Genomic DNA, 22832 nt, shown 5'->3' with positions numbered 1-22832 from the left:
GATGATTTGATGTTGGCCGATGCCTGTACTCATGAAGCCAATTAAACAAAAAAGGGAATGCAGACATGTCAGAGATAATGCACATTTTTTATTTTCAGTGTGATGAGATAAATGAAATGTTTGCCATTATATACATCGGCCATTCGCTGCTCTGCTCTCTAAATATTGGCATGGCTTTTATCTGAAACTGCATGCAAGATCTAGTTGTCTAAGTATGAAAGCATGACTCCTGTGGAATTTGGAAGCTGATGTGTGTTACATAAAGAAGGAAAGCTGAATAATAATTTGAGATGAGCGTCGCATAATAACGCCTTCATGTGCGCAGGAAACGCCGTGTTCTGGCGGGCTTCTTACCTACCATGCTTGGGAAAATTAGGAAGCCGGCCCAACGAAGTGTTGTCTGGGACACTGAGGACAGTGAACACGGCAGACACCTTAAATTGTTATAGGACACGAGCACCTGTGGAGATCAGATACTGATTTGAAATGGCTGTCACAAATCTATCTGTAGAATAGAAACAGGCAATTCTGAATGGTGTGAAGAAGAAAAGGCAGTTTTGGTCATTAGTTGCAGTGAAACTAGTTTTTGGCTGTTTGTTAAAGCATCTTTGAATGTGCCGGCATGCTGGCTGGTTTGAAGATTTTTGTAGGTGCTTTATACTAAATTTGTGTTTTTGTAGAGCCAAAATATTCAAATATAGCTATTTAATACCTCTACAAGCTATGCCTGATTTACAATCATCAGTGTTTTTTACACTTATGAACGAAATGTTGCTTATGGTAGCTCCTTGAGTCCAGGATGCTCTTACTTATTCTGTTTGTGTGTCATGGCTATTCAGAACAGACTGAGCCCAGTTCACTCCTATCAAAAAATGATTTTACTTCAAAATGCAAATATCACCGAGCTCGGTTGAATCAGTACAGTATCATGACGAGGTTGTTGTTGGTGTTTACCTTCTCAACTGACCTGAGGCGAGCCTTGGACGAACAGGATTTCTCAACCCACGTTGGAGTAAAAGCCTGAGAGGGGTGATATCATCCCTCCTTAAGAGGGATAACGGGAATGCTATGTTTATATCCGTAGGGATAAAGATGGTCGCTCAACCTCATGAATGAGACAACTGAGAGGACTGATGCATCTCAATACTGTTTACTTACAAAGGAACTGTTGTGGCCTTTTACATACATGTGTTAGGAATTTAAAACATACTTCAGACAGGATAATTGATCAAACTTAGCTAGACACTACAGAATACTCTTAATTCCTGATTGCATGTTTAATACATTCACACAGATCTTAGGTTTCTTATTCTAAAACAGTTTTTAGGTCTTGGCAGTGGCGATCTGGTCAGTACAGTAATAAAAAATGTTTGTAAAGGCAGTCATACACACATGGATGTAAATATCTTATTAGCAGAAGTGAGAGCTTTCACCCTGCAGGATGTGTCTTACTTAGCCCTCGAACTTGTTGAGCATGTCTTTGGCAGGGCTGGCCTGTCAGGAGCACACAGCGGGGCGTGCTTTATAGTGAGGCCTTGTCTCCATGGAGACACCTAGACAAGGTCAGGGCCATTGTTTGTTTTTGTTTTTTTTTATTCCTGGTCCTCGGTAGTGCAGTCCTCCATATGGCAGAACGGGGAAAAGCAGCAGGGGAAGAAGGCCCCTTTTTGTTTGTAGTTTTCATGTCGGCGGATGAATGGGCTGTTATAAATACATTCTTTGATGGAACATTTGCTCGACTCGATTGTTGGCAGCCTTGTCAGTTCAACTGGAGGTGGACTGTGATAAATGTATCACACAAAGCCTCGATGGTGGCGTTTCTGGGTCGTCTTTGAGTATGCTGTTGTGTGCAAGTGGAGGGAGGACTTGAAAGCCCTTCTTCATAACAACAAGAGGAGCAGAGACTTTACTACCATGTATTCATTTGTGTGTTTACCTGAAAAGAAAAAAACTCTGAGCCAGGTGGTTAATTCTGACCCCTGAGAGAGAGAATGTCAGACAGTGGGCTAACAAAAATGCACCATTTTGCCTCTCAGTTCCTTCGTAAAGGTCAAGTCCTCCTGAAACAATAAGCCACATTCAGCCTGCTCCAAGGACAAGTCTACTTGATTACAGTATACCATGAATTGGCAAATTTTCTGCTTTTGTGGAGCACAAAGCACCTCACCTCAGGTGCTCAGCATCGAGTTACCGTCACCCTCTACACACATCTGTCAGTGAAAGGAGACTCAAGTTGCCTTCACCTTAAAGGCTGCGCAGCAGTACAGAAAAACTCAGCCCGCGCTAGAAAACAAACTACTTTGAAAGAGAAAGGCATTGTTCCCCAAACAAAGTCGAATTTAAGATGTTCAAACTGTTGTCGAACACAGAACAAACGTGAGTTTTGTCAGGCAGAAGCGTTGAGGTAGCCACATCAAAACCAGACTACAGGAAATGTTTTAATCAAAAATGTGCCTGTTTCCTTGTGCAAACACAGCAAATTTGATTTAATTTGGAGAAAGCTTACAGCTGGCCTGAGAGTGAAGGAGAGTGAGTATCATGCATCAGAAGTGCTCAATATTTGCATTAAAACAACAGGATTTATCCCTGATTCAACCCTCCCAACAGTCGGAGGATAAATCTGGTCTGGGACCTTGGTCAGTGGAGATCTGGTAATGTGAGGAGTGAGATCCAGTCTTAAATCTCCCGAATTGGTTACAGACTCACGGAAGACGCCCTGATAATTTCAAACAAGTTTGATATGTAGGAGTAAAAATCTGGATGATTACGTCACCACTTTCCAAGCTGGACTACAGTAGCCAATAAGGAAAACGTCCAGGAGCAGCTGACGGTGTTGCCAAGCAACAATAAACATTCTACCCGTTCAGACTAACGTTAGCTAGCCTATGTCTGTTGACAGATATTAAAACTGACAGTTAAAATCTCCCCTCCTGTGGTGACTGTGTCTCCTGAGCCTTCTGCTTTTTTTTTTTTTCTCACTGCGAAGCATTACTACATCAAGCTGTTGCACCATTTTGTTTACATCTGCTTCTCAATGACGACACATGGGAGAGATCGCGTGAGGCGGTGCATTGCTCCCTCTGGCACGATAATCTTAATGATATCCTATAGTGCGTGATGCGCTATTATTTTCAAATCTTGCAGTGTGTGCAGGTTTGAGATTAGCGGCAAGAACATCTGTGAAGTTTCCCCTGCAGTGCCATTTCAGAATCGGATTTTAAAACTCCTGTAACCCGGCATTGATGTTCCCCCACACTCGGCTAAAATGTTCTCCCTGTACCACCGTCCATTAGCGTAAGAGCCCATTTAAAAATCTAGGGGAAAACATGGAAAAGGGGCACACTTTTTCCATGCAGAGTGTTTTTTTACGAGGCAGAGTGTTTGAATAGCTTCACGGTCAGACAAGAGAGGGAAAGGAACTACAAACAGCCATGTCCTTTTTAGCTGTGAGGATTTAGCCTCCATACACAGAGACAGAGCCAGAACAGAGACCTGAACCTGAAACGGTATTAGTGACACAACAAAGAGACACAGAAATGACCTAGAAGCACAGAGGAGTTTATTTTGGGTTTAACACTCAAGGTAGTCCTACTTTTATGCAAAACTAGGTTAATATGTCAACACAAATAGACTCTCTGACCCCAGGAAGTGGATAATCTTCACTTTCCACATTTCTCTGACTCCTTCTTGGCTTGTGACACTCTCTCTGATTCCTCTGATCCTGATTCCTTCGAGCCTCTTCTACAACAAGGGCTATTGTGGGTGGGTCTGTGTGTGTGTGTGTGTGTGTGTGTGAGTGTGTGAGCTGTCTGCGATCCCTCTCAAGGTCCTCCCCACTCTTCCACTCCAGATCTAAATGAGAGCGCAGGGCGTGGCAGCTCACCACAAGCGGCCTCTGAAGGAGACTAGGCGCTGGAGTGGCCTTACTGTTAGTTCTTCTGAACCGCTTCAGCACTCCAGCAAGCACACATGTTGCCACTGACTAACCCCGCTGGGGGTACAGCAAGGTCTTTGCTGTAAGGACCAGGAATCACAATGAGTTCATTATGCAGTTTGATTAAAAAACAGTGTTATACAATCAAGCTGTTTCATAATAATGTGTCCTGCAGCGTCTTCTGAGTCACTCTTCAGTCCACAGGGGGGGGCGATGACAAGGAAGCAACTACCCAAAGGGCTCTTATCATTACCTTGTCCACTAATTACTGTATATGTCACAGTTTACATGAACATTTGCATGACATCTCTCCATTTCAATAAGAGCAGAGTTAGCCCTAAAATAATTTCAGGGTATTGCTGCGATAAAGATATTCTTGATGATATGACAAAATGCTGGACAATATTTTTGGCCTAGAACTCACAATAGACGATGAGCTCTCCTCGCAGGATTTTTTGGCTCCCTTTTGTACTCAACTGGGTTAATTATCCATCTGGTCTTTTGTAACCAAACCACTTTGACACTGGTGTCATTTCTCCCCTTTTCCAGCTAACTCCTCCACCACAGAGCTGGTAGTGATAAAATCAGATGAGATATGGCACCCCCCTAATCCCTAGAGGAGAGTAGCATCCTTTGGCGCTGTGTATGAGCAGTTGTCTGTGCATGTGTGTGCTCTGTTCAGTGTAACTGAATCAGGAGAACGATGTTCCCTGCTTGCTCCCTGGCCAACTGATACCTCTTACACAAGCAGGAAGTGCAGGCCAGCCGTAGGGCCAACCATGTGCCGTCTTTATTGGGCTCCTGGCCAGAAAGACAGGCAGGGATTGGTCCATTGTAACATAGCTAATAGGCCACAAGTTGATTCTCACAACAACCAAATAGCACAACGTGTCAACAACCTCTCAAAATCCACTTACAGTATGACGCTGACAAATTGAACTGAATGAGAAAAAAGCAACGTACTGAGAGTGTGGTGAGTCGGAAGAGCAACAGGTGGACAAAATCAGGTTGAGGCAAAATCAGGACAGAGAGAAGAGGTGGCACTGAGGACAGACAGGTTGGCAGCGAGAGATTGTAGGGTGTTTACCAAGAAAACATCTCCCATATGTCCCGGGTTTTAAGGAACTACAGGGAGTAAGTCTCTAAGGGTATTTTCTGTGTAATAGCCCAGTCATAACAACATGTTGTTTGTCTGGTAAAGCTCATCCATGAGACTGGGAACGGTTGCGCGCGGTACCTCGGCAGTGGTGTTGCCCAACCCTACCTTATCCACAGTAAGGCACATCAGAAAGAGCTGAGTCATATTTGGAAAGCTAATATGAGTCATGTTTGGATGAGCAGGCTTATTTTGTTCTTTGGTTTTGCATCCAGAAATATTGTGACAAAAGTGCCACCTCTGGTAACTCCTCATCCTCCTTAAACTTCCAGAATCCAGAACTATCAATTATCACATTTTTGTTTTTAATTGAATATAATTGTCAAGTTTTTTTAGTATCAAAGTAATACAGGCGTCTATGCATGCAAGGGTACACTGCAAACAGGAAATGCATATAGCTAATTCGATATACTTTAAATGGTGCCAATGGGGGTCAGGGGTGGGTACATATACATACTAATAGTATACAGTATGCACTCATTTTTACAGTGGTTTGCAGTTCTAATAAATCAGTGTATAACCCTATGGAAAATTCATTGTGTGCTGTGGCCTGAAAAGACTTGAAGCCACTTGAAAACAGTAATGGCTGCTTTTGTGTTTCACACAATGTTGTGTAATGTCTGATGGAAGCAAAATGGACTAAAATGCCTGAAAATAGCATGTTGTTCAGCACCATTCTGCTATTTCTGATGTCATTACCTGTGGATATGGGTGTGAAGTTAACTTGACACAGTACTAAAAGTACCCTGCAGAGTTTGCTGCTGCCTGCTTCTGAAAAGATCCCCCAAAGGACATTGCTTACCAAATGTTCTTGCTGCCTTTTTTCTGCCATTTTTTAATCCATTATGCCCGACACAGGAGAGCTGTGCTATTATAATACAGTAAATCCTGATAATCATGTTAATGTATAATAATTACAATAGAAAAAGAAACCCTAAGCATGAGATGTTGGGTTTATTTTCCATTTCCATTCAAAGTACTAGAAGCGGTATGACAGTGGTCAGTCTGTTCTGTTATAATTTGGCAAAAATTGTTCATCTGATATGGATGGTACATATTCACTTTCCAAAAGACAAACTCTCTCTTTTGTTGAAATGCAAAAATGTACCATTTTTTTTGCTGTCAGTCGCCTGGCAACAGCATTCTCACGACTTAAAACACCTGAACATCAAAAATAGTGACTTCCATGTCCAAACTAGAACCTCACGTTTAATTCAAAGACAGCAATTAGCCCGATTCAGATGTTTCAGCAGACTCACCAGCTGCTCTGCTGAAGCTGTCGGGCCTTCATACTCGTTGCAGACTCCAGCATCACAGGATGTTGATCAGTCGTTATTGTTTGAACGTGGAGGCACAGCTAGGTTTACCAGAAGGAGACGAATCAACATAGCGCAGTCCTAAACTGTCACACTGTCACAGTTTTAATAAAGGAACGTTCTCTCACTTCATTTTGTAGCAAGCATATGGGAATTTTTCGATGAAGGACATGTAGGCACTGGAATAGAGGCACACTTCTCTTCGAGTTTCCGCTTGACTTGATTTTAATCCTGAGATTTCCTTCTTTGACCTCGTTCCTTTATGCCACAGACACAGCTGTACAGCTTCCTCTGTACTCTTAACTTGTTCCTCTGGCACTCAAATAATCAGCCCGTGGTTAGATTTTGGCCCATAAAGGGCTGTAACTTGATTCTTTATAGAGTGTGTATGTGTAATTGGTGATTGTCCTACTTTGTGTGTTATTGCCGCCCTTCGGCCTCTGGCCTCAAGACTACCTCTGACCTTCATTAGCCAGCAGTCTGAGCCAGTCCTTGGCACCCAGCGACTCAGTTGTCCTGCCAGTTGGTGTACCTTTGGATGTTTGTTGTTTGTGATGGCACCAAGTAGATAAGTAATGGCTTTGCTGGTAATCAGCCTAATTACCACCGTGAAGGAGGTTGTGCTTTTGGTTCAGTCTTTTTTAGTTTGCTATTTCAAAAGCTTGTGAGTTATAATATGTGTTACAAATACCAATGGAATCCGAGCAACAAGGAAGAGGTGATTAGGTTGTGGTCTGGATCAAAGAATATTTGCTATTTTTGCACTTGTTTGCCATAATAACATCTGACACATGGACACTTGTTGAGAGGGAGATTAATAATGGCAACATAAGGCCACGCTGCACCCTCCACATCTTCACACTAAATTGGGATTCGAGAGTTCAATTAATTTGCTGTCATGGATGACAAATTGCTGTATTGTTCCTCTTATCCTTTGTAACCATCTGTGCCTTTGCTATCCAATAATACATCTGTGCTACAAAGCCTCCAAACAGACAGGATGAGGGTAATCAGTAAGGGAGGAAGAATGGACAGATGGTAGAGAGAAAGAAAAAAAGAAAGGTGATTTCTTTTATACGATTCTTGATCTTTCAAGACCGCTTGTTGCATTGCATAAGATCCTGGAAGTCCTATTGCGAGGACCCGTGTGTGTCTGCAGGAGCACATACGAGTGTCTGTGTTGGAATTACAGTGATGCTCGTCTGACTGCGCTAATCAGGAATTCGTTTGCCACCGCCAGACGTCTTATGTAAGCTCAAATGGAGAGCAGAGCTTGCTATCAGTCACCCTGTATCAGGTGCTCTGTGATCCAACACACTCCTCCAATCATGGAGCGCCCCTGAAACGAGATATACAGTAGCATTGTCGGGGTGCAGAGAGGGCAGCTCTGAGGTTTTCTATCAGATGACCAGCCGCAATTGTGCCCGTTAGACTTTCCAGAGCATCGGTTGCGTTTCTGAAAGAGCAGCTTGAAAGGTTGCCCCGTTAAGGTCACCGCTTAGACCTGATTGCTTTCTTTTTGTGACCTTGGCTCTTTGTTCTCTGCCGTATTCTTCACGCAGCACACAGATGTCATTGTTAAACGACTCTCTGTTTATGTCACCGTGCAACCTAAAGATAAGAGAAGGAAAATGGTGAAATGAATGCAGAGTGAGCCCATCTGTCTCACACACACACACACACACACACACACACACACACTGACTTAGTGTAGGTGGTGTTAAGATGAAAAAGTCACTCAAATTATTACATTATTTTATTATCTATTATCTTAATTGTTATGTGTTGCATATGTGTGGAATATTCTCTGTCTCTCTGTATAATATATATATATATATATATATATATATATGGGTGGTTTGACCAGTATAGTGTATATATAATACATGCTTATTATTGTTTTTGGTCCCATTTTTGTGTTTACCAGTTAGCATGTTGTGTTAACAAGTCTACAGCCATGCTGGCAGCTCTGTAATAATCTGTAATAATTGAGCACAGCAGTGCATTGAGCTAAATGCTAACATGCTAACATTGACAATGTTATGATGCCGAGATTTAACAGGGATGACATTTACCAAACAAAAAACCTCTAACATTTGCTAATTAGCACTTAAGACAAAGTACCACCAAGACCGATCAGAAGTTTCGAAAGCATTTCATTATACACCAAAGTATTGGTGATATTAAAACTTTGACCTGACAGTGGTAATAAATGAAACGTTAAAGGGATCACCAAGTTATTGCAATTCATCGTCAGGAGGTCATGAACATGTGTACCAAATTTCATGAGAGCACATCCAATGTTTGTCGAGGCATGTCACTAACCATTTGTATTTTCATGCAGATCAGCATCCAGATGAAGCTTTTTAAAATTCTAAATATTTTCTCGATGAAAAATGAAAGCTTGGTGAAGCCTTGATGACGATCCCCAGTTTCATCCAAAGCGGTTGAAACAGAATTGGGAACATGCTTCCATGGTAACAACAAATGTCACATGGAGATGAGGGTTAAGAGAGGATGGTTTCTCAGGGTAAAAACAGCATGCAGAGATGGACATGCACTTTAGATATGACACACTGGTACGTGACCCTAGATCTCTCAAGTGCATGCATGAGCTTGATAAAAAAAAACGCGTAACCTCTTGGCCCTTGAAACCAGAGCAATAAAGACAGGACACAGATGCAAGCAATAAAATGTGACACGAGTGTGTGTGGGTGGTTTGACACGTTTTCTCACTATCGCTCTGATTCACACCCCGCCTGCATGTTTTTGTTTGAAAAGGACATTTCCTTCTCCATCTGCTGCCTTCTAGTGTCTGGTGGTCTTTCAGATTCTCCTCTCCCTCCCATCTTTGGCTTTCTTTGTCTAGATTTTATTAGTCTTTATTTATAGCTTCTCTGTTTATCTGTCTAGTGACTGTTTATCTTAATTTCACTTAAAATGTTTAACAAGATTTTTCTTCAGTTTCTCTTCAGTCTTACCTGCTGACAGTGAAGCCTGAGTTGAGAATTTAGTGGCACAAGACAGGAAAAGACTTAATTTTACATCTAATCAGACTTTGTGTGTCAGCGGCAGGCAGTGAACTGCCGGCCCTTTATATGATTGAGATTTCCAATTGCTCTTTTGTCATTTTATCAGTGATCTGAGCCATTATTTAGGTGTAATGAAACCAATGCCTATTAAAGAGGGTGATGTCTACACGGCTGCTGACTTTTGTTAGCCGTCTTGGCAGCGTTTGCCACTTGGCAAACAATAGTGGAGCAAGTCAGGGAGAACCAACCAGGGCGGGCTGGCTTGTGAAACAGTACCACATCCAGGCTTTGAATTATGGATCCACGGTGGGAGCTAGCAGCGCTATAATCAGCAAGATGGCCAACCGAGTCAACCCTGCTGCTTTAACGACCAGAACAGCAGGTGCTGTTGATTAGAAAACCCATCAGCCAAGAAAGGCGCTGGGCAAGGGTGCTTCATCGCACCCCATTGCTTTTTATGGCATTTAGATAACTCCATCACGCTAATTGGTTTCATGTCGCTGCATAAGCAAGCTGTTGTTTTGACTTTGGCTGATCTTTGTGAGGACATGAATATTTTAGGAGCCTCTTTTTTTCATAGCCACAGTGTAAATTCACGCTCTGACCATTTGTTTTGTCAGCCCCCTGGGTCACGTTAAATTGAGTCAAGCCCTGCCCTCACATGAAAAGTGGCTGCATGTGTATGTGATGTCCATTGTGAAAGGGGACAGCATGATTAAAACTGTTAAAAATGACACCACGTTTACAGGGGCTGTCAACCAGGAAATTGCTTTCCTTTTCACCGGTTCACGCGGTTCTTGGGTCCTTCAGGCTTCTCTGTCAAAATTGACGTCTCCTTTAGTGGCGCCCATGAATTAGTCAGCAAAAAAGGGGTGATTGGTCCCAGTGGAAAGAGCAACAAGACTCAATCTAGAACTCAGTGGAAAATCTGACCTGGACATCAGTCACCACATTTGTTCTTGACTTTGACCGCAGTTGAGAGACGTCTTTGTCTGCTAATATTCTGGTCTTTGAAAGATCACAGTTTTACACGTGGATCCAGTGAACCAGTTAGTTCTTTCCTGATAGAAGCAGAGATATAGTGACTGAAAGGTCAGACAGAATTCATCCATAGTGGATGTTGAGGGACCATGCTGAGGACTCTCACTGTTTGACCTAGTTTCAACCATCAACTTACTATTAAAGGCAAAAAGACAAATCGACTGCTGATGAGTATACCTGAGTCTCTGTATCAGCCACAGCCACACAGCCATGTCCAGTAGTTAATCATCGTTATCATAGTTACAGCTCGCCCACTACTGTGTTCGTTAACAGTGACTCCAGAACTAGTCGGACATTTCTATTAATCTTATCAGGTTCTGTGTGTTTGCCGTGTTGTGCCAGTTGTGTTTGTAGAGTGGTTGCTGTGCAGCTGTCCACTGACTCACAGCCCAGTTTTAAGCCTGTTGAAGTCATGATTCAGGTACCTTAAATAAGAGGGATGAATCGAGTTTTTCTAATTGCTTGGATCTGTGACTGTGTGGTATGGTTGGTCAGTCCATAAAGAAATGAATCACGGGCTTTATCCAGTCACTTTTAGCGTGTGACACAACACTTACTAAATACTAAGAACGGGGGCTGCAGCTGACAATTATTTTCATTGTCAATCTACCAATTATTTTCCTGATTAATAATTTTGTCTGTAAAATGTGAGCAAATCTTGTTTTGTGTGATCAAACCCAAAGATGATCAATTTACCATTATAAAAGAGTAAGAAAACCAGAGAACGTTTAGAATTGAGAAGCTGGAAACTAGGGCTGAATGATAAGCATTTGATTTTCGTTGAGAAAGCCTACACGTGATGAAGATGCTGCGGTCCCTCACAACTGGAGGATATGATTTGTAGGTTGGGGCATCTCTGTAAAATTATAAATGGACTGTATTTCTATAGAGCTTTTCTAGTCTGATGACCACTCAAAGTGCTTTTACAACACAAGCCTGCATTCACCCATTAACACAACGGTAGTTAGGCCACCTGCTCATTACAAGCATTAACACACACTGATGTACAGGTTCAGTATTTTGACCAAGGATACTATGACATGTATGACGAGGCCAGGGATCGAACCACCGACCTTCTGATAAGTGGACGACCGCTCTACCTCCTGAGCGACAGTAGCGCCACAATGCTTCCTTTACGGTGTAATTAAAAAAAAATTGCAGCTGCTGCGATTTGTATGTTGCACTTGGCCATATTGTGTTTTTGATGATATTTCAATGAACTGCTCAGCACTATTGGCGACAGTGAATTTTTGCCATTATGAAAATAGTTGCAGATAAATGTTCTGTAGATTTTGCAGCTCTATTGAGAACTGCTTACACTCTGGATGATAAAATGATGTTTAAAGGTGTTTTCATGTTCGTCTCAACATTGTTTCACCATCAAACTTTGCTGTCTGTACGTTTTTATTGTAAAAGCCCAACAGACTGCACCTCCTCTCATGGGCGTGGGGGTGTGCTGGCCTCCGCTCCTGTGGTCAGTCATGCCACTTGCCACCCTGCTTGCACGGACTTGTAGCAGAGGACAGTGTAGTGCGCTGTGTGTATGAGTGCATGTTTCCATGCAACTGTGTGAGAAAGAGAGAGGCTGTGTGGGAGACTAAATGGTTTCCATGAGACTGCCATGTTTCCAAATGCTCCTTACCCTGCTCTATACACTAGACATCAACACTGAACAGCTAAGACTGACCTGCACTTCACCCCAGACTCTTTGTTGCTCAGAAGCCTCTTAATTGAACTCAGAGGACAGTCAACTGTGAAGGGCATCTATGTTGGCAAAGTCTAAACTCAGGGAGGTTACCTTTACTTCATTATTGGCATCAAAGCCCTGAGGCACATGCCCAGACATCCAGTCTCATGTTGACACACAGTGTACTGTCATTAGAGCCAGCACCTTACAGCCTTATCAGAAGGCTTTAAGAAAATTAGTGGTATAGAATCTGCCCAAGCAGCAGCTGCTGTGTGTGGATGTCCATGGGTGGAGCTGTGAAAGGTACTGTTACTCAAGAAACACAGATGACAGACGACACAAGAGGTGTTATCAACACCCCCGGCCTTTAATGGCTTTCCCAAGTAAATGCACACGCAAACTGTGCATGGATGCGCACACTATTTGATCCCTTCTATACTGTACATGCCATTATGTTAGAGCATCGTTGCATGCTCATCAGCTTTCCATGGGGAACATAATTACACGCACACACCATGCATATATATACAACAGGTGATGTTCACACTAAGCTGGCTAAATTATCTCTCTGGTTTAGCCTTGCATCCACACACAACTGATATTTTCACGCCACAAAACGTTGCTCTGCACGGTGCTCTTGTGTGGATGAGAACTTTGAAGCTCTACCAAAACAGTGATGCATGTTCTGGACTAGAGTGTAGTTTAGTATGAGTTTGTGGACATACCATGTCCAAAGGCCAAACCGGTACAACATGAGACATACTACTTTATATTATTTCAACATAAACATGTATTTTAAAAGATCTACATACATGCATTATAAAATAAACAAATAAAATAATCAGGGGGTAAAACAGCGTGTAAAGCCAGAATATTATATTTGCAATCATTGATAATATATTCAAACTTAGAATATTCATTGACACCCCTATTCTAAACACTGTCAGATGTTGTGTAGAAGCAATAAGAATCCATTTTTCTGTTGCCTCCTCCTCTGTTGTGCAGGTCGTTGATCTGTATTCAGGTTTATGTTGCCAGATGACTTAATGAACATAAAACACTGACTCGACTGATGGTCTTGATGGCAGCAGCTCAGCAGTTACTTCCTGCATTGAACTACTTTATACTCAGACAGTTGTCTGACAATGAAAAAGCTAAATTGTCCCCTCTGCTCTAATGAAACACAATATTAGACATCACATAGAGTGGGAGGCGATGGAACAGAGGTTTACTGTGAATTGCTGAGACCAGCTGCTGCTTTCCAGATGATGGTTGTAATTCACAATTTTGTTGTTTGCCAACAAGGTTTGAAACAATTTATGGTTATATCGATTATCAATGATTTAGGAGATGATTGCTAATGCCCCTGCTGAACTTGGGTCAAAATGTATTTATGACATGGACAATGTGCTTTACATTACAGCACTAGAATAATAGATCATAGGCTGATATAACAGCCTATGATATTGTAGAAAATCACACATCTGACAGTGGGCTCCTGTAGCACGTGCTGTCATGCTTTGGCAGTGGCTAACTAGGCTAAAAGAAAACAAAAACGATTTTGTTTGGTTTAAAGAATTAATCAGGAGGCAGCCTTCACTATGTAAGAATACGTTAAGGACAAAAGCTTTGCACGGTGCAAGCCTACTGCTGATCTAATGTGGACCCATTTTCGGATCAGTCCTCATCACTCTGCCTCTTTTACCGCGTATTGACAAACTAATTCTTCTGACTAGACGCGTAGTGCCTCTGAAGGTCATCAGATTGGCTGAGACTAAGTGGCTTAAGTGCCTCTGACCTTAAGTGCTTCTGATACTAAGAGACGTACTCCCTTGTTCACAATATCATTCCTGTGAAATGCGATCAGAACTCGTACGTCATTGGCGCTGGACGGAGCGCAAAGAAAAGCTAGAGGAGGAGCAGGAAGTCGAGAGGACGGGGAGGGAGGGAGGATGGGGAAGGGAGTAGCATCACCTGCTTCACTCCTTACCTCACGTGCTCTCCTTGTGTCATCCCATAGAAGAAATAAACTCTTAAGAAAAAAAAACAGCATGAAAAGACACTAAAGCCCAAAAAAGGCATAAACTCGAAGGAAAAACAAGTAACGGCGTTGCGGTCATTTCTCCCACCCCTTCGTCTTTCCTCCCTCTACCTCCCTTTCCTCTTGAATTTCAATTGAGAGGCTTCAAAGTGAGCGGCTCAGTGGCTGAGGGGGTCATCAAACAAGCCGGGTGCTTCAGCCTTACAGGCCCCAGAGAACTCTCCAGGTCCACCGCTGAATGGGGGTGATCAGCGGAACAACCTGGCAAACTTCCAGCCAGCAGCACCAAGGCCGTATCTGAAATGAAATCAAGGGCCATGTACACAATCTTGTCTCTATATTATTATTGACTTTTCTGCCAATTGCATAGCATGAGATTCAACAACCTGTTGAGCCAGTCGCACCCAGTCAGATTCAGTGATTTGTCTGCAGCATTATAATGTTTTCCTCTGATGTCGTGCTGTGCCGTTTCTGTTCCGAGTTTATCCCTGAAATGATGATTTTGGTTCAGGCCTAGGGGCTTTTGTCGAGCAGCACAATCGGAACAATGAGACATCTCAATCTCCATGTGTTCTCATACACAATAATTCTGCTGTTCAGACTGTCACATGCACAAAAGCACATTTTCAGACCAAACCTCAGCTCGCTGAATTCAGGGAACATTTGCTCATTATCCTGACTTTCCCCAGTGATCGACTAGAGACACATCATTCAGTTAATTGGCTGCTCAGACGTCAGAATGGGCTTGGAGACTTGACACCCTCTCATACCGCGTGCCTCTTTTGTTTCTCTGCCCTCCTCTTCATCATTAGATGGTGGTTCTGATGGACCCCATGGAGGACCCAGACGACATCCTGCGTGCCAACCGCTCCAGGGAGAAGACGTACATGTTTGACGTGGCGTTCGACTACTCAGCCAGTCAGGTCAGTCAAGAGTGAAAGTTGTAATAAAACACAAACTAAACTAAACAAATGTGTTGCTACATGACGCATGTGCACTTAAACCCTTTAAGTTGTTTTCTTCTTCTTCTTCTTGTGCAGGAGGAGGTGTACCGAGCTACAACCAGAGGGCTGATTGAGGGCCTCATATCAGGCTACAATGCCACAGTGTTTGCCTACGGACCCACAGGTTTGTGTGTGTGCGTGTGTTTGTGTGCATGTGTTGCGCAGAACACGTAAAATTAACTACGCACTCTGAGTGAAGGTGTATCATCCACCAATTGCATGCTTTAGCTTTTCCGGTGCTCCGGCCAGCCTCTTTCTGAGTCAACGCACAGGAAAAAAGTGAGAGGTCTTATTCGGTGCGGGTCTGATTGGAAAATGAGTCATGCTGTACCTCCCATGTTTCCTGTGGGTAAAGACAGATTGTCAAAGACTAGTTTGGCACCATTCCTCCATCAAGTTACCCATCTGTATCACTGACTTCTTCTGCCTTCTGTCTGTCCATCTGTCTCAGTTTAGTGTGTGTGTGTGTGTGAGTGTGTCAGTGCATGCATGTATGTTTTATGTGTTGGTTTGTGCTGTTGTGCAACAAGTCAAGCCAGCCAAGGCAAATCAAGATGGCCCATCCTGAAACTTCGGTTTCACATCAGACACTTAGCTTTAGCATTTAGCTTTCATGAGGTAGTTTGGTTGAGAACACAGTATATACTTTTTTGGCCTTTGGGGCCACATGGTACATAAATTATCACCTTATAAACTTGTTTTGGAAAACATTTAAGCAAACAGGCACCTATTTACACATCGATCCAATTGTCCAGCAGTCCTATATTTACTTTTCTTTCAACTTCAAGTCCTTGGGTAACTTCTACCAATATGTGACGTGTCCCACTCGACACGCGAAGTGTCTGGACCTTTGCTTTGGATCCGTGAAGGGAGCATATAAGTCCTTCAGCAGAGCTCCACTCGGCATGTCCGATCACAACACGGTTTATTTAGTTCCGTCCTACAAACCCGTCCTGAAGAGGAACAAGCCGGAGAGAAGATTGGTTCCTGTTTGGTCAGAGGACTCAATCCACTGCCTCCAGGACTGCTTCCACAACACGGATTGGGATTTGTTCACAAATGTTTGCGAGGATATTAACGAACTAACTGATGTTGTCTCATCATATGTTTCTTTTTGTGAGGCCTCCATCATTCCGCAAAAAGAAATTTTCCTCTACCCCAATAACAAACCATGGGTGACAAAAAGTGTCAAAACTTTGATCAATCAGAGGAACATTTGTTTCACTCAGGGTGACACTACTAGATATAGGGACTTCCAAAAACAGCTTAAGAAGGAGCTTAAACTTGCTAAATGCCAATATAAGGACAAGGTTGAGAGGATGCTAAGGGCAGGTAGCTCTCGGCCCGCATGGGAGGGGGTCAAATCAATGATGGGGATGCAATTAAAGAAGAGCCATGTCTCTCTTACTAGGAAGCCTGATCTGGTGCTCTCGAATGAACTCAACAATTTTTACAACCGTTTTAACAACTGTAATTTTAATGAGGAACTGTCGGTTTTTAAAAATGTTGTCTCCTCTCAGAATATTGTTGTCGACAGGGGCAAAGTGTGTAAACTTTTCCGGGGAGTCAAGGAAAGGAAAAGCCCTGGCCCGGATGGCATTGGAGGGCGTGTTCTTAAGAACTGTGCTGACCAGCTGTCAGACATATTTACTTTTATTTTTTCAATGTCCCTCCAGCTTCATAAGGTCCCCTCACTTTGGAAAGACTCCATTATTGTCCCAGTTCCCAAATCTGCATCCCCCAAATCACTAAATGATTTTAGACCCGTGGCATTAACTTCCCTAGTCATGAAATCTTTTGAGAAGATTGTCAAGGAAGCACTTCTGACCTGTGTTCAAGATAACCTGGACCCACTGCAGTTCGCTTATAGGTCAGGCAGAGGTGTTGAGGATGCATTAGCCACCCTTTTAAATCTTGTCTTGACTCATCTTGAGGGAGCCAAGACTTTTGCTCGTCTTTTATTTATTGACTTTTCATCAGCTTTTAACTGCATACAGCCACACATTTTAGCAGAGAGACTGAGGGACTTCCACAGCATCGATCCTGGTCTAATAGCCTGGCTAATGGACTTTTTAACAGAAAGACCACAACGTGTGAGGGTAAATGGTGTTTTTTCAGACACTCTCGTCTCCTCCACTGGATCACCTCAGGGCTGCGTCCTTTCACCATTACTGTTTGTTTTGTACACGAACGAGTGCCGTAGCCAACATGTGGGGCGTCACATCTTGAAATTCGCAGATGACTCAGTAATCGTGTCCTTACTGAGCAGTGACGACCCTGACCATGGCCCTGTAGTGAAGGAATTCACAGACTGGTGTTCCTCATCTTTTATGTGTATTAATGTGTCAAAGACTAAGGAAATGCTGATAGACTTCCGCAAACATCTGTCAGCCTCTCCTCCTCTTGTCATCAAGGATCAAACCATTGAGCTGGTCCATAATTACAAATACCTTGGTACTAACATTGATGACAAGCTGTCTTTTGATCTCCATGTTGATGCTGTTTGCAGGAAGGCACATCAACGTATGTACTTCCTGAGGAAATTGCGGAGTTTTAATGTTGACTGCACTTTTATGAGAATGTTTTATTCTTGTTTTATTGAGTCTGTTCTGACATTTTCTTTTATTTGCTGGCACGGCTTACTTTCCCTCAAGAACAAAAACAGACTGCAGGGAATAGTGAGAGTGTGCAGCAAAATTGCAGGCATTCACCTCAATGATCTCGCTGACATGCACAAGCTCAGGACCCTGAATAAGGCCCGCTCGATTCTCACTGACGAATGTCACCCTTTGGTTGGTGAGTTTGTGCTGCTCCCGTCAGGCCGCAGGTTCATCCTGCCAAGATGCAGGACCAACAGACTTAAATACTCTTTTGTCCCTGCTGCCATAGGTCTTCTGAACAAGTGACTGACTAATGTACTGTCCCATCTATTATTTTCTCTGTGCAATATGTTGTTGTTTTTTTTTGTGATTGTTGCCTGTTTTTGTTACTGCTGGCTGTAGAGCAATTTGCCCCACAGGGACAATAAAGACTCCTTGAACCTTGAACTCTGGTCCAATCTCCAAAGACTCCTGAGGGAAATATCTTGCCCTTTAGCTGCTAAATGCTCCACTATGTTCTCCAGCTTGTTGCTACCTTTCACTGTCTGGTTTTGCCAGGTAGCATAAAGTGAGTTTATCAGTGAGTTTATCCTTTTTTTGCTTAAAACAGCTGCATCTGGAAACACCACCGATGAGAGCACCAGCATGAACGCCACCTGTTGCTGATTGGCTGGAGTAGTGCTATGTGACTTACTCCAAGCCACTTTGTTCATTTCCCATTTACAGAGCGAGTTCTGCGCAGGGACACCAGATTTTCCTCAGAGCACACACACACAACAGACAGCTAGTGGACCGTGAGGAGATATTCGCTGAACTCACTCCACATTTAAGATACACACAAGAAAACAATAATGAGCTGAAAGACACTAAAATGCTCCATAGAGCTGTGGGGGAGCTGCAGAGACTGCAGACAGTCATTCTTCAATCAACACCTTTCACGTTACACATGATTATTTCACATGTTGTTTATATAAGAAATATCTGTAAGAGCAAAGACCGTGTGTGTAGAACTCAATATCATCATGAAACTATAAATATCATATTCTTCTTACTTGTCAAGATAAACAGTTGAAACAGTGTTAGAGTGATGGATAGCTGATGAGAATGTGCACAAAACCCATAAATTTAACTACAATATAGGGTAAGTTGTGCAGAATTTCTGCAGCTGAAAGAAGGACAATCCTTTAAAACAAAGTCTGTAGCTGCTTCATCTTCAGCTGAGGACATACATATGAGCATGGCAGGCTATTTTAAAATCTTCCTCTCTGTTTTCAGGTTGTGGGAAGACGTACACCATGCTGGGGACAGACAAGGAGCCTGGCATCTACGTTCGAACGCTGAACGACCTCTTCCGTGCCATTGAGGAGACCAGTGACGACATGCTGTACAGCGTCTCCATGTCCTATCTTGAGGTCAGAATTTCCTCTTCTGCAACTTGTCTGCAGACGTTTATTCTCTTCACAAGCTCACAGAAACTTCTGGTGAATGCAACACTGATGACACATCTCCAAATTACCCTGAAGTGGGGCTCAAAGTGTTGCAGCCACTTACTTGATTGCTTACTCAGAGTTCAAAGATTTCGTCTGATTTCTTCACGTTTGTCTTTATCCATCTCTGTTTCTGTCAACGTCACAATTAGAAGTTCTCATTCCGCCATCGTCTGTTCACACTGATAAGATCTGGGGTTGTTAGCTAATGCCAGTCGCAGGCAGATACTGCCGGTGTCCTTTACTTCAGGATGGCATTCGTTTCACATCTGAAATGAGCCGAGCTGGCGTCCTCATCCACCGGCCTGTAGACGCAGATGACTTTGCAGAACAGACTAATTCGGCTGTGTTTTTATATGCTTTGTGTTTCTTTTATATCTTGTCTTGATGCTTTGTTTGTGTCTTATGTAAAGCCCTTTGAATTGCCTTTTGAATTGTTGTTGAAAAGTGCCGCCTGTTAAAAAGCTTCCTTGAAAAAGAAAGTTCCTAGCTTTCAAAATTTTGAATACAGAACAAGACTTATTGTATTATTGGTGCAGACAGTTAGTGACAGAGACATGTCTCAAAGGCTGCACAGCATAATGAAGCTGTAATTTCACCCATTATTGCAGTTTTTCCTGTCTTTCTTTTCTTTTATTGCGTCTTCTTTTTATCTATTTTCTTTCTTTCTTCTACTGGCAAAACATCACAGGCTTAAGATCACCACCGCCGCTCGAAACTCCCAAACATTTTCTCCATTTATATTCCCAGTAGATTTAATGGTGGCTGTGTTTGTTTTGTTTGTCCCGCTTTAGCATTCTGTTGACTGAATCATCTCTCTCACGCGACCACAGAATGAACTTTTGTGCCATTTAAGTGCAACCTTTTTCGCAAGCGATCTGAGTTGAAGTACGGTGACTAAAAGCTTGAAATCACTCAGACTTTGTTAGCACATCTTTCAGGTCAGCTCGGTGTGTCATCCTTTAGATGGATTTTATTTTTGAATAGAGGCGTTTTGAAGATGGACATCGGTAATGATGCTACCAGACCATCACTCAGTTTCTGTAAAGACCCGCAATGTTTGTCTGTCTTATGCATCATTATCTGTTACTTTAGCACCACTGCAGATGGACACATTGTACAAACTTTGTCAAACGCCACAGTGAGATCACATTCTGCCGGTGTATTGGTGCTTTTGTTGCACAGAAGCCCACAGTGCTTTGTGATCTGTGGTCCTGATTTCTGATGAAGCGCACATAAGACTGCAGGCTGATGATGACATTTCTCTGTTGGCTGTAGTTCCAAACCTCATCACTGAGAAGCAGGTACAGCTCAGGCTGTGTGTTTCAGGACAAGGCCCTTAAGCTAGCTGCATTGAATGAAGTTGGTTCAAGGAAGCATCATCTGTCATCTGTACCGGCCCAAAATGAACATTTCTGCCAACATGACAGCCCAGATAAGATGACGCTTTGATGTTTGTATGCAACACATATATCTCTGTGGTATGGAGGTTTCTTCAAGTGTCCAAAACAAATAGCACAGTTGCTTTTTGCAGTGATTGTTCAGCATCAGTCATGCAAGGAGGAACCAAAAAACATTCCTTCAATACTACAAATATAACTGTATGAGTCGTCATCCCGATCATTACAACGAAATTGAAAGAAACTAAGAAAAGCAGGCATCAGTAGAATCAAAAAGCCCTGTCAGCAGTCGTTTTCTTGTTTTTCCTGTGAATGTGTCCATTTTCAAAAGCATTGTGCTTTCTGTCAGCATCTGCCAGTGGGCCATCAAGATAAGAGTAGGCATAATAATATGTTAATTCCACAACAGGAGAGATTTGATGTTCTCTGCAATTAAGTGGAAAAAACAGGCATACACTGGCATTGGCAAAATGAGTTGGGAAATATCGACATGTAGGATATCAGCCAACATCTTGCATCCCTGGTTGGTTCACTTTGAGCCACACTGGGGCGGCTTCATGTTCCCATTTAAAGAGATAAGTATTGGCTTTTCTAGACGTTGGTCGATTTGACATTAATAGAGATTTCTTAGTGTATATAATATTCATAGTTCTGAATAAAGTTGTTCTTTCAAAAGCCTTTTCAAGTTATCTACTTGCTCGTTTCACCTTGCACCTTGGTTTTTGAAAGACAGGAAATATTATATGGTGTGAATCATCGACCGCTTCATGCACGATCTTTTTTATGCGTTTTAAGTGAGTGATCTTTTCCGTTTTAGCATTGCTCCCAAAAGATGTTCTGCAAAAAAATATGCCGAGTATAGAAAAGAACCAGTCAGATTTGTTCAAAGGTGTTCAGGGTGTCAGGAAAGGAAATGAAAGTGGAAAGAAAAGAGAAAAACATTGGGAGGGAAAGAAAAGAAAGGGAGAAAGAAAGAGACAGATGATTAATTTAACCTTGTATAAAAAAGAGCAAATATGAAAAGGACATTAATTCTGCAACCAACAATGAAAATGGCTCCATATGGGCAGTTGGGTACAAATTTTGCCTGCTGGCAGGAGGGTCTGCATCAGACATTGAAATTACATTTTCTGTTTTTGGTGCCAAACGCTATCATTATGTTCAATGATTGACAATGTTATTGAAGATTAGCTCTTTGGTGGCGCTGTGGGTGGGTGGAAGTGAAAATTTTCCTTTTAACATGCCAATCATGGCGTGTGGATGTAGTCTGATGGCCTGTATTGAACTCCTGACACAAGGCAGTGTGTGACATGTGTGTTTGCTGTTTCCAGGGAGCAATCTGTTGCCACTGCTGCCTCGCCACAAAGAGGCTAAACGTCATTTTACAGCCTGACTGAGTGACGTGCACACACCTACTCCCTTTCTTGTACAAATCACGCTCTCTTTCTCACGTGCAATCTCTAAAACACACGTGTGGAAACACATACAGCGAATGCAAATAAATATACTCTGTGCAGATTAAAAAAAAGCCACCTTCAGTTATTCTTTGCCACTCACGTGCATGCACTGCCCCCTCCCCCTGTCCTTTTATGTTCATTCTAGTTTTGTTTGCCAACTCTTCTCACATTTACACATTGTATGTGCCAGTATTGTCTTTTTGAGCATGTTAGCATGCTCACATTAGCATTTAGCTGAAAGCACCATTGTTCCTGAGTACAGCGTCACAGAGCCGCGAGCCTGGCTTTAGACTCTTGGTCTTGTTCAAACTTCACCAGCAATGAAAGAGTACAGACGGAAAAAATATTAGAGCAAATATCCAACTGTCAGTGTCAGTAAAAGCATCCCCCTCTCAGGGTTCATGGTTGGGGTCTGTTTGACAAGTAAGAACTGTCTTCACAGCTCCAACCTCCTGGTGGTTTGTCGTCCAGTGGTCACTTTCCAGGATGTCACTTCCTGCTCTGAGCTTTTATGTGGGTTTAACTGCTTTCACTGCACCTTCAACGTCAGTCCAGAGAAATCACCTGAATTTTTAAAGAAGAGCGCTGACACCGGTTGATGACAGCCTGCCACCCAGCAAGCTGTGGTTTCTAAATGACAGGTTGCTGAAAATATAGCACTTGCTGTTTTTGTACCA

At 42.7% G+C, this 22832-nt stretch overlaps 1 protein-coding gene across 1 annotated transcript in view; it reads left to right on the top strand.

The window, feature by feature from the left end:
• kif19 (kinesin family member 19) overlaps positions 1-22832 on the top strand; it is a 37409-nt gene that overhangs the window by 5277 nt on the left and 9300 nt on the right. Inside the window, exons 3-5 of the mRNA XM_041962981.1 lie at positions 15020-15130; positions 15248-15335; positions 19087-19223. Coding sequence (XP_041818915.1) covers positions 15020-15130; positions 15248-15335; positions 19087-19223 — 336 coding nt within the window. The remainder of the gene's footprint in view (positions 1-15019; positions 15131-15247; positions 15336-19086; positions 19224-22832) is intronic.

Source organism: Chelmon rostratus, chromosome 21 (genome assembly GCF_017976325.1).
Source record: "Chelmon rostratus isolate fCheRos1 chromosome 21, fCheRos1.pri, whole genome shotgun sequence".
NCBI classification, from domain to species: domain Eukaryota; kingdom Metazoa; phylum Chordata; class Actinopteri; order Chaetodontiformes; family Chaetodontidae; genus Chelmon; species Chelmon rostratus.
This window is presented reverse-complemented; position numbering and strand designations above follow the sequence as displayed.